The sequence below is a fragment of the Protopterus annectens genome, chromosome 12.part0 (assembly GCF_019279795.1).
Source record: "Protopterus annectens isolate FY-2018-M chromosome 12.part0, PAN1.0, whole genome shotgun sequence".
NCBI classification, from domain to species: Eukaryota; Metazoa; Chordata; order Ceratodontiformes; family Protopteridae; genus Protopterus; species Protopterus annectens.
This window is the reverse complement of record NC_056746.1, coordinates 277,387,437-277,406,740: the sequence shown is the minus strand read 5'-3', so window position 1 is coordinate 277,406,740 and position 19,304 is coordinate 277,387,437. Positions and strand designations below refer to the sequence as shown.

Genomic DNA, 19,304 nt, shown 5'->3' with positions numbered 1-19,304 from the left:
GGGAGGGTATACATCAGCATGCCCAATGTACTGTCATCCAGTTACTGTGTGCATGGGGGTGGGAACTTTGGGTTTAATGAAAAAAAAAAAATCCTCTTCAGCAGTATGTGATGCTATCTTGGGGTGCCTCTCTCTCCTCAACTGTTCCAGACACTGGTCTGAGAATATCCAGGGTAGGCTTGTTGAGTTTGGTAGACCTAGTGAGCAAGGGGAGGCAGGTGGTCGTCTGTGAGGGGGCAAAAAAAGTTGGCCCTGACCACTTTTATACTCCATGGCAGACAAGTTGAATGGGACTTCTGCTGACCCACAAGTGGATACCGAACAAAGAACATTAACCAGTAGATGGGGTGTCCCAGAAATGACTTCACTGTTACCCCACTCAACAAACAGTTGATGAATTCTGCCGTGGAGTACCTCACAGGCAAGCTTGAGCAGTGGATGCCTTTTTCCTGAATTGGAGGGTATATTATTGTATACTTTTCTTTCACTTCTCTTCCTTCCCATGGTTCAAAAGCTCAAGAGAAGAGGTCAGAAATTTTACTAATTGCACCTTTTCTGGTCTAAGCATTACTGAATCTCCTATCTTCTCCACCCAGCAAGAGAGAGATCCTTACTGCTGCCACAGCATACCAACAGTCTGATGCAATTCAGGATGTTTTTTTACAGCCTAACCTGTCTACCCTGAGTCTAGTAAATAGAACATGTGACATTTATTTCTCAGATAACCTTTTCAATAAGGATCTAAGGATCTGCTAAAAATCTTGAGGGAGGCTAAGTGCTAGGCAGTCCTACAATAACAAATTTACTGTAGTGTCCAGAGGAGGACACTACACACTAAACGTAGTGCTCTGCTTATGTTTCTTTAGTAAAAAGGTGCATGGGAGCGATACTAATTTAGCATAAATCTTAATGATTGAAAGGTGCACCTTCACTAATACTCCCCCAGCATCCGGACTACCTGTTAGGCAGTTTCAGAAGGGTATCTTGCTATTAAGACATCTTTGGTTTCTGACTGGGATATTAACCTTGTGCAGAAAAAGCTGACCTTGATGCCATTTGAGCCAGTAGTATGTTTAACTATAACCTTAACGTTTTTTAGAAAATATTTTTTGATTGCAGTCATATAAGCAGGAGAGTAACTCCAGGCCTTAATGTTCAAGGAACTTTTCCTGGTTCATAAAAATGTGACCCTCTGCACCGACCTCTCCTTTTATGCTGAGAAATCAGTGGTGAAATGGCCTGAACCAAGCTGTCCAGCTTACTAGTCTTTTCCCTCCACCTTGGAACAAAGAGGAAAGAATACTCCACTCATTGGACATTCACAAATAACTGAGATTTTACTTGGACAGAAATTAGTTGTGAAATAATTTACAATAACAGATGTCCGACTGATCGCTGTTGCAATATTAACTACCTATGGGGTAGCCTACTAAGATAGCCATCCATCCATCCAAATATTAAAGCTTGGACACCCTCCAGTAATCCCACACATCTTAAGTATGACGGTATATAAAGGATGTATGGACACAAAATAACTCGAGACTTAGATGTTCTTCGTGTTTCACTGTTGCAGTCATTACATTTGGGTTATCTGCTTGCAGGTTGCCCTCAGTCGGCCTGATTAACAAAGTCTTGGGTCTTGCATCAGTTGCTGTCCCTTCTTCCATGATGTCCGGTCGTCAGGGGTATAAAACATGCAGCCAACGCTGTTACATCAGTCTTTCTTGCCGTACGGTGCCCGAAGCAGAAGCAATTCGCAAGTGCCGGTCAGCCAACTCCTGAAATTTTCGTTTCTGAGTTTCAGAACCGAAGTCTTCAACTAAAGCTGAGTACCCCGTTGGGGAAACTTTCTTGCTCCTTACCTATGTCAGTAAAAGTTAATTGCATTACTTGTGGAAAGCAAATGCCTCAAGATTTTAATTCGTACTGTATTCCTTGCCGAGGCCCTGACCATGACATACCTTGCTGTCGGTTTTGTGCTTTGTTTAATCAGAGCACTATCCATCGGTATATTTTCGCCTCTAAATATTTTGGTTCTCTGTTTAATTATCCAGAAATGTCGGTTAACCACCCGACTGCCGGGATTCCGGAAAAAAAAAAAAGAAAAAAACGATAGAGACAGGCTGCCGAGGTCCAAAACTGCCAGTGACGCTTCTAAGCCAGTCGCCAGTTCGCCAGTACTCAGTGAGGTGCTTTCACAGCCCCTGATACCCACTACTTTTGATTCACAGGCCTCTACTGAGACCCATTCGGAGTCCGGTATGCCGCGAGATGCTACAACTATGGAACCCGCTGATGTCTCTACCTTTGGTATGCACCGGCTTCTGAGGGTGTATTCAGGCCTACGGACTTGCATATTAAACAGATGCCTCCTCCTTTACTTGGGCCTAAAATCTCAATTCATGCCTAGAAAAATTATGCCCAGGCCACATGCTCAGGCCTCTATGCCTAAAAAACAAATAAGAATGGCTGAAGATCTAATAACTCTAATCAGGGGTAGCTAGCCAACCCCCCCCCCCCCTTCTAAGAGGCCTAGGACTGAAGTTGATTATGAATCTTCTGATCGGGATTCTGTTTTTTTCTGATTCTTCTGATGATCTGGATTTGCCCTTGTCTACTTATGAAGATTCTGATGCAGAGGACTACATTCCCTCTGCTTCCCCTTCTGAGGATTTTTCTTTTGGGGAAACCTTAACTTACTCTTAAGGGAGCATTTCCACTGGGAAAGCCAGGATTTTTCTGATTCAAAAAAAGAGGCTTAGGGATTTCCTCCTCCTACCTCAGCATAGGCCTTTAGCTATTCCTCCTCCTGTACTAGACATTGTTGATGCTTTTTCGGAATCTAGCTTTGCCCCTGATTCCCTGCCTCCTGCTCCCAGAAAACCTGACTGATACTACAGGGTCCCTGAGTCCCACAAGTTCTTTTTAAAAAATCCTATTGCAGATCCAGAGACTTATTTCCTAGGGGCCCAAGGGCATTAAGGCTTCTACTGCTAAAAATCCTACCCCTTCTGATAGAGACTCCAGGGCGCTGGATAGATTGGGTAAGAAGGTGTACACTTCTGCAGCCTTGGCCATTAGGGCTTTAAACTTCCAGTTTCAAATGTTAAAAGTATCTGCAACATGTTATTGGACTGCTTAAACAAAGTGATTCCTGACTGTGGAAAATAAAGAATTACAGGATTTAATACATTCTGCTGAACAAGTTGGGAAAACCTACTTTGCAATGTGGTTTTGATTCATTAGAGGCCTCTTGCAGGGCTGCGGTTACTGGGTCTGTGCTCAGAAGGCATGCTTGGCTTAAGGAGCAATCTTTGCCTGATCATGTTAAAGCTAAATTGTTGGATGCTCCTTTAAATCAGGACTGCCTGTTTGGCAACAAGGCTGAGGAAGTTCTTAAAAAGATGGAAGATAAAGCTAAATATATGCAAACTGTTAAAGATTTTTTACAAGTTCAGCCTCCTAGATTTAGTGGGCACTGGCCCTCTAAGAATTGGTCCTTTCTAGCCCCTTCCAGGTCTTCTCAAGCCAAACCCAGACCCAGCAAAAACCCCAGGTTTCAGTCCCAGAGGACACACACAACTAAGCAGTGGGGGGCCTCCACTTCCAAATCTGGGAATAAGACTCCCCCCTATGGTAAACTGTCTCAATTACTTCCTTTTAAAATTTCCAAGCACTTATCAACTGACTGCCCCTTTGGGGGGGGGACTCATTACCCGGGACAAATGGGTTTTAAATAGTGTTTCAGGGATACAGATTTCACTTCCACACGTTGTCAACACCAAGCGGGTGGCCAGACCTACCCCGAAATCAGTGGGCAGAGGCCCAAAAACAAGTACTTAAGCATGGGGGCTATTCAACTGGGGGCTATTCAGCTGGTACCAGAAGAGGAAAAGGGACACGGTTTCTACTCCTAGACTTGTCCTGGTACCCAGAAAAGACAATTCATGGTGCCTATCCTGGACCTGTCTACTCAACACCTTTTTGGAGATTCCAAAATTCAAGATGCTGACTCTTCACCAATGACTTCCTATGCTAGGCAAAGATGCCTGGTTGGCAACACTAGATTTAAGAGAAGCATGCACATCCCAATCAGGGAATCTTGCAGAAGATACCTACGCTTCAAAGCAGGCTACACATACCATGAGTTCTCTGCACTGCCCTTTGTGAATACCCTGGGTGCAGTAGATAAGCCAAAGTGCCTAGCTCCAGTCATTGTATTTTGCAGGCAAAGAAATATTCAAATATACCCATACCTGGATGATTGTCTAATTCAGGCAGAAGCCAGGACATATTTTTGAATCATCTGGCCTTTGTTCAAAGGGTGCTGACTTGTCTGGGGTACACCATAAACGAAAAGAAATCACACCTGGTACCCTGTCAAATTATATTCCTGGGAGCAAGCTTGAATACAACTTCCTAAATGACTTGCCTCACATCAGAGAGACAAATTCATTTGACAACCTACTTCAAACAAGTGGCCACAAAAACCCTGCTATCTGCAAGACAAATACTGCAAGCCTTGGGGTTCATGGCCTCCTGCATTCTTCTAATTCCATATGCAAGACTGCATATGAGGAAACTACAGTGGTATCTAAAAAGCCTATGGTATCAACATTCTCAAGACCTAGAAACCATGATTCCTGTCATACCTTGCCTACGCTTAGAGTTCCTTTGGTGAGCAGAGGCCTGCCACCAAAACAAGGGACTAGCTTTCACACCACCCCCTGCCACCAAAACCCTAACAGACTATGCATGGGGGGCTCACCTGGCAGGGAAGTGCATTCAGGGCAAATGGATCCCAAGTCAAATGCACCTGCATATCAGTCAAAAATAAATGTTAGCTGTACAGAATGCTCTGACAGCCTTCAAGGACCACATTCTTCCAGGACAACTAATGGTAAAGACGGCCAACACCACTGTTGTGTGGTACATAGGCAGGGGGGTACACATTCTTACCCCATCTGCAGACTAGCTGTGGCATTGTGGAACACAGCCTTGAGCAACCAAGTGCACATACAAGCTCAATTCCTGCCAGGAAATTTTAAATACACTGGCAGACTGACTAAGCAGAAACCTCATGGACCCACACGAGTGGAAACTGAAACAAAGGATTTTCAACATGTTGACAAGCAAATGGGGGAGCCCAGATATAGACCTGTTTGCCTCTCCCCAAAACTAACAATTGGACAAATTTTGCGCAAGGACTCCCCACAAACAAGCCTGGAACTCCTTCCCTGCTGTCTCAGCAGGAGAACCAGATTCTGCACCATCAGCTTCTAACACTGAACCTTGCAGCCTGGCTAATCTCTCCTTTACCATCCCTCAGCAAACCTGTGATGGATATCATTTTAGAGGCAAGGAGGCCTAGTACTAGAAAGTCTTATGCTGAAAAATGGAAAAGATTCTGTTCCTGGAACCAATTTCAAGGGATGAGATCAGAAACGCCCAGTTTACCTCAGATTTTACAATACTTAACTGAGATGCTTCACATGGGCCTGTCTTTTTCCTCCATTAAAATCCACACCTCCGCCATCAGCTCATTATAACACAGAACCTGCCCTCTTCTCTCATCCACTGTTCCTCAGAGGGGCCAAAATTTTGAGACCACCCAGGAGAGCTCCAACCCCAGCCTGGGACCTTAATTTTGTCTTTGAGAAACTCACTCTACCTCCTTTTGAGCCAGCTGCTACTGCAGACTTAAAATTTCTTTCTTGGAAAACAGCTTTCCATTTGGCAATCACTTCAGCTAGAAGGGTATCTGAATTACAGGCCCTTATGGCAGTGGAGCCTTTCATCATCTTTCATGCCGACAGGCTGTCCCTCAGAACCAATCCATCCTTCATGCCCAAGGTGGTATCCAGCATTCATTTGCCAGCCTTCTTTCCCAATCCACAGAATAAAGGGGAACGGATACTGCATTCCTTAGATGTGCACAGACCACTTAGATTCTACTTGGAGAGGACTAAACCTCAATCTGAACAACTGCTGGTGGCATTTGCTGCAGGGGCAGAGGGGAAGGCTGTTTCAAAGCAAACCGCTTCTAAATGTATAAGCCATTGCATTTATTTCTGCTATAAGCACTATGGAAAACTTATCCCAGGGGATCAGACCTCACTCCACCAGGGCTGCATCTACCTCTACAGCCTTTCTCAGAGGCGTCCCTACCAGGGACATTCTAGAAGCTGTTACCTGGAGTTCTGTGCATACTTTCACCAAGCATTATCATTTGCCAATTTTTCTCTAAATCCAGAGCTGGCTTTGCCACTGCAGTCTTGCAGGGCCTTATAGCTGGCCCTAATGCTATCTAAATTCCTCTTCCCAAACATAGCTTTGGGAATCTACCCAAATGTAATGACTGCAACAGTGAAACACTAAGAACATAGTACAGTTGTGTACACTTATGTAGATGTTAGAGTATATTCACTGTTGCAGTCCTGGTTACCCTCCCTCCAGCCCCCTAACCTCTACTTTCCTTTACTATGCTTAAAAACCTTTTTGGTGTGTTTGCTTTTTGTTGGAGGTATATCTTTCTACTTTTATATTTAATTTCTTCCCAATAGGGGGGCACCTGACATCTGGGGCAAGAAAAACTGATGTAATGGCGTCTGCTGCATATTTTATACCCCTGACATCATGGAAGAAGGGACAGCAACAGACGCAGGACCCAAGACTTTGTTAATCAGGCCGACCAAGGGCTACCTGCAAGCAGATAACCCAAATGAAATGACTGCAACAGTGAATACACTCTAACATCTACATTTATGGTAAGTGTACACAACTGTACTTTTTGTGCAGCAGTACTTTTTGCAAGGGTGCTGTCTGGATCTGCTGAAATGGGTGTTAAACAGGACTTTCTGGATATTGTCTTCTGATGGGGTGCTCCACAGATCGTGTTGCTCTACTACACAGCAGATAGCTCCGACTGTATTGTTCAAGACTGCCATGCCCTTAAGCATAGAGAGGGGATTCCATGACCTTTCCCTGGAAAAATAGGTTTCTTTAAGCTTTCTATCCTGTTGATTCGAGTTCAAAAGATCTTCTGAAGATCAAGAAGGATAAACCAGAAATATTGTAGGTGAGTGCCTTTTGGCCCAGACAGCATTGGGTTCCTCCTTTTACTTCTGGTCAGGGTCAGCCATCACAAGTTACTTTCACAGAACAAAGGCTTCTTTATTTATCCAAGCCTACAAACTTTGATCCTGACTTTGTGGGTGATGGTTTTAACTCTGGGAATGTGCTTAAGGTTTACAGGAGACTAGAAAAACAGATGCTATGCAGTCTTGCGTCTCCATATGGAAAAAAAAATCTTTTTGCTGCCATAGACAAAATCAGGACCCTTTTCAGATGCATATTTCTAATCTTCAGGTTTTATTTTTCTCAGTTGCTCAATGCTGGTCATCTTTCTTTACTTCTGTTTACCTCATCTGTCAGCCATTTCTGCTTGTGTCCCTTTGGGTCCACTGTCTCTTTATTTGAGGTGAAATAGTTTTTGAAAGGTATTTTTCATTATTAGGCCATCAAGAAAGGATATCCCTCCTTGGGATTTGGGATTTTAACTATGTTGTGGAAAAGCTTACTTTACCTTCTTTTGGGCCTGCTGCTTCTGCCTTTTTCCTATGTTTTGTTCTTGGAAGAGTGCTGTTAGTGGCTTTGACTTCTAAGCGAGTCTCAAGTGTTGCAAGTCTTAATGGCTATCCATCTTTAAGATAAGGGTTACTGTCGTAATAAATCTCCTTTTATGTCAAAGCTAGTTAATGAGTTTTCTTTGAATCAGACCATTATTATTTTCCTTCTCAGAATTCAGAGGAGTAGGTCCTACATTCTTTGTATATCCATAGTTGGTTCAGATTCTGTTTAGACATAACCAAAGTCCATTTGGAAGTCTGTCAGGTGGGTGCTCCTGTTTCTAAACAAGTTTGTGATTGTATTTTTCTGTTACATTTGGTCACTGTTGCAGTACAGGTCCCCCCTCACTATCCCGTCTGTCTTGCTGAGAAACTTAAAAACTGAGGTGGGTACCCTTACCCCCACCACCACCACCACCACCACACACATTCGGTCTCATGTCTGTTCTTTCCTTATGCTTTATCATTGGTCATTTCCCTCAGGAAGGCTAGAAGTTTGTGCTTTGGGTCAGGGCCCCTGGAAAACTGACTCTGCAGCATTTTCTACCCAACTTGACACTGGGATAATTGGAAGCAGGAAAGAACCAAAGATGGAGCAGGCAGATTCACCTTTAGCATGTACTTGAAGGTGTCTTGGGTAAGGCAATGTCAGACCTGCCAAAGGAAAAAAACGGTACTCTGCTGCAAAAAGCAGGGTTGACTATCATAACTCTGCCTGAAGCAGAATTCCCTGACTTTATTCAGTGACAGCACACTTAACATTTACTCTTCTGTTGAACTGGCTCTGCTTTTCTAGTTCTCATCTGAATTAAGTATTTATTCCAGATGCAGAGTCAGTATTCTTAATTTATCATTGGCACCCTCTTGGGGAGAAAAAAAATATTGCTGGAAAAACTGCATCAGTGAGTGTAGCAGATACTAATAACAAAACCAAAACAAACTAATTCATTTTAAGTAAAGCATGTTTGAAGTCTGCATGTGATTTTAAGCAAGCTTTCAGGCAGTGTTTATGAAATGCCATCAGGTGTCTGAGTTCCCTGCTCTTGGCCTAAAGCAGTACTCTGTTAGCAGTATCATGTTGCTTTTGTTTTGTTAAAGTTGTATCCTGTTAGTGGAATAGCAGTGGAAACAAGTTATTGCATTGGATTGTGAAGTATAAATGCTACTTCCCACATAGTTTTCTTCCGATTTTGGAGGGTTTGAGCTTTTCTTAACAACCTTCATTGTAAGTAGACCAATACTGAAGATGATGCTGCAATAAAATATGCATTTTAAAAGAAAAAAACTCCTCAGAACGCAGCTATCAACTCTTGTATAATGTGAAGGCACTGTTAAATGAAAACTTAACTCTTAAGACACTTGGGTATGACAGAGTATAAACAAAAATGAAGTTAACCTATTACTGTGTTGTCTAGCTAAATGTGAGAACAGCAGAGCAAAAAAAAATTAAGGTCCATTGTGATCACAACTGATCAGTCTTGTAAGCACAGAGTTTAGCTATGTACAGATGTTCTTGTTAGGGATAGTGGCAGTAACTGCTTAATCTGTAAAGCTGCTGCCACCTAGTGGTTAACATTGTCAGGTTTACTGAGACGCTTCAAAAAAAGTACCACTGTTTCAATGTTTTTTTTTGTGCAGTCATGCCTCCTCTTTTATGCCAGATGTGAGATTGAACATTTCAAAACAATTTGACATTTTTATTTGACCACTTTTAATAAACCTACAGATTAATAACTTTATTTTCTTGTACTAGTATTGTATAGGAATAATTCAGTTGAAAGAGATTTGACTTGTGAGCTAGTACAGCTGCATGGACATTCATTAGTGAAACTTAATACATTCTGAGTTTGACTGCATCACAGACCAGATGATTTCCGAAATATGTTTACTCATTGTTGAGCATGAAATGATTATCAAACTTTGTACCAGTTGCACATCTGGCACTTTTGTCAACAAAGTTCTTGTTCGCAATGTAGCAGTTTATGTAGTTTAAACTTTTAGAATGGTTTCTAATGCATACGTCTTAATTTTAGGCAATTCAGCATATCGAAGGAACACAGGAGAAACAGCAAGATGATGAGCAAAGGTGTGCGGTCATTGTGAAACCTATAAGACCATGGCCAGAACCTACTGACTCTGACACTGCCTCTGACACTGAGGGAGAAGAAAGTGATGCAATGGAGCAGGGAAAAGAGAATCTCTTGGGAGAACATGATCTTCCCTGACACCACTGACATGCTGCTGTAGAGCAGATAATATGATACATTTCTTTTTAAAAGAAAAACTTTGGTCTCTTTTCAGACCATCCCAGTACTGTTTCAAAAGTTGAAAAAATGTTTGCAGCTAAACAAAAGATGGGGTATGCACTTCTACAGGACAGTATCCATTGTTCAGTCTGATCCAAAAGCTGGCTTGTTTATATGGCACTGAAAAAGCATAGTTTAACATTCATTACAAAAACTGGAGTTTGCTGCGTAGTGTCCATTTGAAATGGATGGTTTGGCTTGCTTTGATTGTTGCAGATGATGGTGGTAGTGAGTGGTGCAATTTCTGAGTACCATTTGAAGCAAGAGACTAAGAAAATGAATTGCTTTCTCTGCTAAGGATGTTGAACAGTGCCCATTTCCTTTGAAATATACATGGATGTATCGCCTGCCTTTTCTGCAGGTAGGTGCCTCCGGTGCCCTCTGGGGCAGAATGCTCAGATTAGAGTCTCCTGCAAAACTTGAGATCCATTTTAGAGAGAGCAAGCAAGTGCAGGTGGACAATGCCCTGAAGTAATATGGGTCTATTTTAACTGGATTGGTTGTTTTCTAAGCACTTAAAACGTTAATGAATGCAGTGCAGGAAACTCCCTTGCTGTGACAGTGTGTGGCCCCCAACATGCCCTGTCCCCTCCCTTGGTGTATTTGCTGTAGATTTTAGTCCTTTTTGTATAGTGTCTGTATAACTGTAGCAGTATCACCCTGCCCCATCCCTGTAAGACATTTTTATCTTTTTTTATTTTATTTTTGTTATGAGTGCTCGTGTCACGGAAAAGCTATTATATTTTGTTAAGAAAGTGGGGAAAACTAAAAAAAGAGGCATATTCGCCCTTCACTGAATAAAATAAAGTTTATACTTTGTTTTGTATACTCCTTTGTGTGGCATGTTTTATTTTCTGTTGTAGACTAGTAAGAGGATTGAATATGCCTAATGATATGCCTTTTATAATGTGTTCCTCACTTTAATTGGAAAAATTATTATACAGCTATGTTAGCAGTGCCAAATGTAAAAAGTATAAAGGTACGCTCTTAGTAATCTTTTCTGCAAGCCTAAAGTTTATAGTATTGATTTCAAAGCCTGACTAACATGAAAAGGTTCAGATGTGCATGTATGCTTTTGTGTTCATTTTAGCATGAAATCATATATGTAGATGTGATCATGTCAGAAGCAATAGCAGGAAGAGGAAGTTCAAAATTAGCTCTTCTGTTGGTGTAAGGAGAGGGTGTCATATGCAGACTGATGACTGGCTAGAAACTTCAGACACCAAAGGGCTGGCCAGGCGTGAATAACCTTGACTGGCCAACAGTGAACTTTCCTGTGTCAGGAGGAGGGGAAAGGGGATTGGCTGTTGGATCATTTCCTTGAGAAGTCCAGAAAGAATGTTAACATATCTCTGTTTTAAAGGACTTTGGCAACTCGGAAGTTGTGCAAGCTCACTGACATTACACTCCTTATGTTTTATGCCTGGGGAATTAGAGCTCCAAAAAAAGTCTGCTGGTTGCCAGGATGATGATGCAGCAGAAATCCCTGATCTTCACTCTGCTTTAGGCAGAAGGGATGGGATGACTTGTATGTTCCAGTCCTGGTAAAGATGTGGGATCTGGAGGTCAGGGTGGGATAAAATGTATAGTCAGCTGTATCAAGGGTGTGGAAAAACACTTGGTAAATTGGTTGGGGGCTTGTTTGGGGTGTAGTCACCAATTGCCAGTCTTTAACACTTAATGAATACTTTCAGGTATGAACATCTTGCTAGTAGATGTCAATGTAACAAGGTTCATAACAGCATTACTTGAACTGTTGTCTTAGTACATGCCCAAACGTTCAGTTTTGGATACTTTATAGGTTCATAGGTTCATACTAGGCTATCTGCCCTAGGGCATTTATAAGCCTAGCCAGAGTGTGTTTGGCTTTCGCCACCCATTTTAAATTAATTTTGCTATGCCCTTTTTCGAGGTTAGTATACTGTGCCTCTGTCTAACCGTGACACAGAAGTGATACCCGGGGTAAACCTTCGATCTCCCATCCACTGATCAAGATTCCTCAATGAGGGACTCTGCCTAACCTGGACTGGGAATTTATCCCAGAGTGAAGGGAGCCTCTGGGTTATGAATCTGTCCCTCCAGCATGTTCTATTTATTTCAGTGCTGAGGTTCAAGTCTCTCTGAGGTTCAAGTCTCTCGAGCGTGTAGCTCGATGGGATTTGGATTTTCTGAGATGCAGCATGTCCATTAAATCCGGGTTGGACATGGCTTTATACGTCAGGCACAGATCGCCTCTGAGCAGGCAGTATGCCACTGAGTAGAGCTGGAGTTTTTTTACCGGGCAGCATATGGCATCTGTTTGAGCCCTTTGATCCTCTTGGTGAGGTACTTTTGGGGTCTTTCCAGTTGCTGCAGGTGTCTGGCAAGGTACATCCCAAAAGGGGCATTGTACTCAATTATGGGCCTGATGAGGGATGAGTAGAGGCACGATGACCTCCCCTGATCTAGATGTGAATCCCTTCATTAGGTGGGCTATATAAAATGTTTTTCTAACCACTTTGGCCACGTGGTTGTCAAATGAGAGATTGCCATCAACTTGGGTCCCCAGGTCCCTAATTACTACTTCTGTACTTAATGGATTACCACCTATGTGTTAATTTGTGGGCACTTTGTTTTTGCCAAAGGGGATGACTATACACTTTTTGGCGTTTAGCTAGAGGCCATGGCTCTGGCACCAGTTGTCTGTTTCTATGAGGCCCTTTTGGAGGATGCTTGTGTCGGCTGGAGAGTCTATTATGGCGCCCAGTTTGCAGTCATCTGCGAACTTGGTCAGCCACAGTCCTTCCGTGTTGGCCTTTACCTCCAAGAAATATATACCGAACAAGAGGTCCCAGGACTGAGCCTTGTGGGACGCCACTTGTAACTGGTTTGGAGTCTGACATGGCTCCAGCAATTCTAACCATGTGGGTTCTGTCCTTGAGCCAGTTTGCAACCCATCTAGTGACATAGGGGTTTATATTTAAGCTGGTGAGCTTATCTATAATGCCCGAGTGGAGTATTGTATCGAAGGCTTTTGCGAGGTCCAGGTAGGCTGTGTGGACCACCTTCCCCTCGTCAATGGCCTTGGTGAATGTTTCAAAGAAATCAACCAGGTTTGAGGCAGGATCTGCCCTTAACAAAGCCGAACTGGGTAGGATCCAGTGTCTGTAGGTCCCCAATATCTTTATTTGAGGTCCATGATGATCCTTTCCATAGCTTTGCAGACCAAGCTAGTCAGGCTTATGGGGTGATAGTTTCCAGGATCCGTTGAGGCACCACCTTTGTGGAGAGGGACCACTGTTGCTGTACGCACGCCACTCTTTGGGTACATATCCTGTAGTAAGGCTGAGATTGAACAGTAGTTTTATGTTTGGGTTTAACTCTTCTTGGAGTGCATGTAGGACGCAGCCCGGGACACCGTCTGGTGCCATTGATGCTGTGTTTTTTGCTTTGGAGAGGGCTTCTCTTACCTGAGCATCTGAGATGTCAGGGGGGGGGGCAGCACTCTGCTGGGATAGATATTTGCCCTTTTGGTGGGGGGGAGGGGGAGTTTGTGCTGAACTGTCAGCTAGGATGTTGGCAATGTCTGTGGGATTGATGTATTTTTTGTCATTTTGGACTAATTCTGAGCATATCTGGGAATTCCCACCCAGGTTCCTAACATAACTAAAGAAAGCCTTGTGATTATCCTTAGTGTCCTGTGCAATTTTTCTCTCGAAGCTGGCCTTAGACGATTTTATGAGTGCCCGTAGTTTTTTGCTAATACTGATCAGAGATGCCTTCCCTTTTTGGGATTTTGCTCCATGTAGTAGCCTCCTATTGTATAGTTTGTTTATGGCTGGGGTCCACCAGACAGGACGTCTGCCATTGGAGGATTGGGTCTTGGTTTTATTTGGGATTGCATGATCCATGCATTCCTGAAGGTGTTCATAGAATGCGTTTATAAAGGATTTTGCGGTCTGGGCCGTATTTTCCACAGGCTTGGGTGCTTTGAAGCCTCTGTTTTGAGGAGTGTGAAATTTGCTTTAGAGAAGTTTTTCACTGTGGTTTTCTGGGCAGGGGGTGGGGTCGGGATGTGAATATCCAGTGAGATTAGTTTATGGTCTGATCTTACCAGTAAGGGATACACTTCTGGTCTGGAGCATAGAGTCCCCATGTTGGTGATCAGGTCCAGTATGTTTTCCCCTCTTGTGGGAGTGGTAACAAGTTGTTCCATAGCATTTGAGTTTATAAATTCTAGGAACCTTTGGGCTAGGGTGTTGGAGCAGAGTAATGCTCCCAGTCTGTTTGGGTAGTTGAAGTCGCCTAATATAATGGTGTTTGGAGAGAGCTTCATATTTTCCAGTATTCTCAGGAAGGCCGAGTGGGGTTCCTGGGTTTGAGAGGGTGGTCTGTAGCAGGCTATCGACTGGAAGGCAGTTTTACCAACTGTTAGTTGCACATGGATAGTCTCTGATGCTTCGTGCTGTGCCACCAACCTGGAGGTGTGGGTATCTTTGACAAATATTGATACCCTGCCTCCTTTTGTGGTTCGGTCTAAGTTTTGGGGCCGAAAAGCATGGTATGAGGTATAACCTGGTAGTGCTGGGGTGCTCTCGGGGGCCTTGAACCAGGTTTCTGTTACTGCACAGATATCTGTGCTCTCCATGCTAAGGAGAGTTTTGAGTGCATGCATCTTGAGGTTTAGACTTCTGGCGTTGAGTAGCATTACTCTTAGTTTCTTATCCCTTGTGATACCTATGGAGGTGGGTTTGTCTTTTGAGCCTTGCCTAAAAAAGGCACTATGGGGTAAGAAAGAGCCTTTGCCAATATCCGAAAGCCCAGGGGTGACTGGTGCAAGCTGTCCCTAGCGAAGCATTGTGGCTTGTCGAGCATGTCATCCCAGGCTGACAGGCATTGGATCCCCTTTGAATGACACCAATACTTAAGCCAGTTGTTGAAACTGATCATCTTGTCTTCATATTGTGGCATCATTCTTGGTGAGGGTAAGATGCTACTCATGGTCAGGGTCATACCGGCCTGGGCTACATGCTCAGAGAGCTCCTCTGTCTCTTCATGTAGTCCAGGGAGGTGCATCTCAGGTCATTCACACCAGCATGGACAATGACAGAGTCATATTTGTACTTGCCTTGGAGTGACCCGAGTGCTTGTGTTATGTGGCGGATCCTAGCGCCCAACAGGCAGCTCACCATGACCTTCTCCTTGTTCAGCCTGGTGAGCGGGACGTCAATGTGCCTGACGATAAAGTGTATCAGGTGTGTTGTTTAGCCTTAAGGGCTGTGACTGTTCGGCACACTGGCTTTGTGAGCTATGTGTTTCACGTGTTTTGTTTTGGGGTAGCGGTTGCTTGGGTGTCTGTTTTGGAGGTCTCTGCTGCTTAGGCAGATTTTTATTTAGAGCCTCCGAGTATGTTTTTGTGTGTTTGGTTTGCTGTCGTGGTAGGTCTATTTGAGACTGGAATCATAGTGAGTGTGGTTTCCTTCTCCTCCTGACTGGTTACGCCAGTACTGAGTTGAGAGAGCTTAGCCTCCAATTTGGCTATATGGTTGCATCTTTCACATTTGTTGGGAGGAAGAGAGGGTTGTCTGTGTACAAGGCAGTTGTAACATTGCTTCAAGATTCCCAGATTCACCAACTGGACCGGAGAGGAGATTGACAACTGACCTTTGGACATGCTAGAATAGTATTGGGAATTCCTTTATAATTCAAAAAAAGGGCCAATGGGGAGCAAGGTACTCAAGGGGAGTTTGTGAGGGTGTAGTGCTTTTAATTTTTTAGTGCTGACTTATATAATTGCTTTAGTGAGCAAGTGCCAGGTAACTTAAATGCAAAAACGACAAACAGTAACTTTCTTTCAAGTGAAACAAGGAAATAAGTACAGTAAGCCATGCAGATATCACTAGGGATCCACAGAAGCGCTGAAAAGCCGCGTTTTAGGTGGAATTAGCGTTTCAGGGAAATAAGCAAACAAACAACAAGCATACAAACAAAGTTAGATTCAGCAGGCCTGGATCTAGTCTATGCTACAGCAAACAAGATGTACCAATTTCAGTAAGAAACTGTTCAAATATGCAGGCACTATAAGGAAACTCCCAGATGTTCAGAATTAGTTCAAAATGATGTGAAGATTACTGATCCTACAGACATTGCCAACATACTGGCTGACAGGTTCAGTGCAAACTTCTCCCCCCCAAAAGGAGAGATATCTATACCAAATGATTGTAGCCCCCCAATCATCTCTAACGCCCAGGTGAGAACTGCTCTCTCCAAGGCAAAGAACACAGCATCCATGGGACCTGATGGTGTCCCCGGCTGTGTGCTCCACGAACTCAACGAGGAATTAAACCCGCAGTTAGGACAGCTGTTTAATCTTAGTCTCACCTCCGGATACGTACCCTGGGAGTGGCGCACAGCGACTGTGGTCCCACTTCACAAAGGCGGTGCCTCCACAGACCCTGGAAATTACCGCCCCATTAGTTTGACAAGCCTTATCTGCAAAGCCATGGAGAGGATCATAATGGATCTCATAAATAAAGACATAGGGAATTTGCAGACTTTGGATCAAACCCAGTTTGGCTTTGTCAAAGGCAGATCATGCCTTTTAAACTTGGTTGACTTTTTCGAAACAGTCACCAAGGCCATTGACGAGGGGAAGGCAGTCCATACAGCCTACCTCGACCTGGCGAAGGCTTTCGATACAATACCTCACTCGGGTATCATTGAAAAACTCCAACTTAAATATAAACCCATACATCACAAGATGGGTTGCAAACTGGCTGAGTGACAGAACCCACAGGGTCAGAGTTGCTGGCGCCATGTCAGACTCAAAGCCTGTCACAAGTGGTGTCCCACAGGGCTCAGTCCTGGGTCCACTCTTGTTTGGCATCTACTTTTCTGAAGTACAAGCAAACACAGGGGGGTTATGGCTGACTAAGTTTGCAGATGACTGCAAACTGGGCGCCGTAGTCGATAACACATCTGACACAGATATCCTTCAGAAGGGTCTCACAGAAACGGATAACTGGTGCCCGAGCCATGGCCTAAAGTTAAATGCCAAGAAATGCATAGTCATAACCTTCGGGAAAAACAAGGTTACCCCTAGCTACCATATAGGTGGCAATCCACTGATCACAGAAGAAGTTATCAGGGACCTGGGGACCCATGTTGACAGTAGCCTTTCATTCGACACTCATATTGCTAAAGTAGTTAGGAAGACCTTCTACATTGCCCACCTTATCATGAAGGGATTCACATCTAGATCAAGGGAGGTCATAGTCTCCCTATACTCCTCACTCATCAGACCAATGAGTACAATGCCCCATTTGGAATGTATCTGACCCGACACTTGCAGCAGCTGGAGAGGCCACAAAAGTTCCTCACCAACCTGTGCCTGACATACAAGGCCATGTCAAACCCAGATTTGATGAACATGCTTCACCTCAAAAAATCTAGATCCCTCAGAGCCACAAGGGCAGGAGACTTAAACCTCGACACGGTTATTAATAGGACGTGCTGGAGGGATAGATTCATCACCCAAAGACTCCCTATGCTGTGGAACAAAATCCCAGTATATGTGAGGCAGAGCACCTCGCTGGCCTTGTTCAAGAGGAATCTTGACCAATGGATGGGAGATCGCAGATATACCCCAGGGGTTACCTCAGTGTCACTGCTCGACAGAGGCACAGCAAAATAATGGGCATAGTTTCTCCAAACTAAAGGGGTGGCGTAAGCCACAAAACTATGGGCTAGGCTTGTAAATGCCCTCAGGCAGATAGCCTAGTATGAACCTATGAACCTATAAGCCTTTAACCAGAAATTCCCAGCTCAGAAGGGCAGAGTCCAGCCTCTCCTCCCACAAGAGTGCAGACCACAAACCTTCTTAATGTAAAATAACTGGCCTGAAGCCCAAGTGCTTAAACCAGAACTAATGCACTTTTAGAATAACAGACACTGAGCCCTCAATCAGCAGTTCCCAACTTGGAAGGATGTAAGCTACCTGTCCTGCCACCACAGTGCAGGCCACAAGTTCCCACATTCCCTGCCATTTTGTAGTATGGAGATGATCAAGGATCCGAGACTCTGCCTGCATTTTGGCAATCTTTATTTCCTGTCTCAGTTCATGCTGAAATTCCTTTGTTCATTTATCCATACCTGCATGTGTTCTTCACTAGCCCATATCATGAGCCACCTTACAACAGTGCAGTGGGTCTAGTCCCTAACCCCGACATTTCTTTTCTGCTGGATGCGTGTGTGATGCTTGAAGTTGTCACCTCCTTGGGTTGCTCATCTGTTGAAACTGTAAAAAGAAACCTTTTTTACTTTTTTTATTTTTGGGTTTAGAGATGCTATAAATGTTTAGTGCCAGAGCCAGAATGGGGCAAACAAGATATACATCTTTCCAGTAGTAGAAAGCAGAGGAAAGGTTTGAATGAGTATTGAAGTCACTAGTTTGAGTTGGTAAGTTTGACTGGATTGTCTGATGTATACATGAAGCGGCTAAGGATGGCCACACACCACAATGTGAAATGTATATTTGACCAATTAAAAGGCATCTAGCAAGACATCAGATGTATGTAAGACAGCTGAGGCTGGAGCAAATGGACCATGAGTCATTTGACATGGAGTTGAAATCTAGCTCAGAGAGGAATATCTGTCGTGATGTCTGGAGTGTTTTTGTTGGCCGTGATTATTGCATACCATGTCATGTTCATCTGCTCTTGATGCAAGGGCACATTCTGGAATTGGGATACTGCTTTGTTTTGTCCTTCATAAAGTTCAGCACACCAGTACACAAACATTTCTTCCAAGGTGCGCTTGCAGTAGATTTCCAGTGGGAAGCTTTTTAAATGCTTCTGATATATATATAAAAAAAAAAAAAAAAAAAAACTTTTCTATATTGCATGCCTGCCAAAAAGTTCAAAGTAAATTCTGTTGTCCACTGTATTGTTCCAGCATTATTTTTTTTTCTCTAAATCATGTGTGTTTACAGTCTAGCTATTTTTTCTTAGTCTCACATTTTCAGAAAGGGATTTCTCAGCCTGCATTACTTAAAATCACAGAATCTGTGCTGTGTGCCCCCCCCTCCCCCAACTGCTGGCCATTCCCCACAATTTTATATTCTGATACTGTCTTAATTTTAGATGTTAGTTTTATCCCTGCTCTTGAAATGTATACCATCATGTAGATCACTGCTGCAGTAATCACCCACTGGGATTTCAGAGTCCCCGAATATCTGGCTTCTTCTAGAGCTCAGAACCTTTCCCACTTAGTGTACTGAATGCTCTTCCCCAGGATATCAGTATCATGCCAGTACAAAAATTGGAGCCACATAATACCATTATAGATCGTTCTTGCTGTAATTTAGTTTGCATGCCTCTTGTATTACTATTGC

General features: G+C 43.5%; 1 protein-coding gene across 1 annotated transcript in view; it reads left to right on the top strand.

The window, feature by feature from the left end:
- TFAP4 (transcription factor AP-4) overlaps nt 1–10,762 on the top strand; it is a 92,771-nt gene extending 82,009 nt beyond the window's left edge. The window contains exon 6 of the mRNA XM_044088911.1: nt 9,662–10,762. Coding sequence (XP_043944846.1) covers nt 9,662–9,853 — 192 coding nt within the window. The 3' untranslated portion in view covers nt 9,854–10,762. The remainder of the gene's footprint in view (nt 1–9,661) is intronic.
- Nucleotides 10,763–19,304: the final 8,542 nt, after the last annotated feature.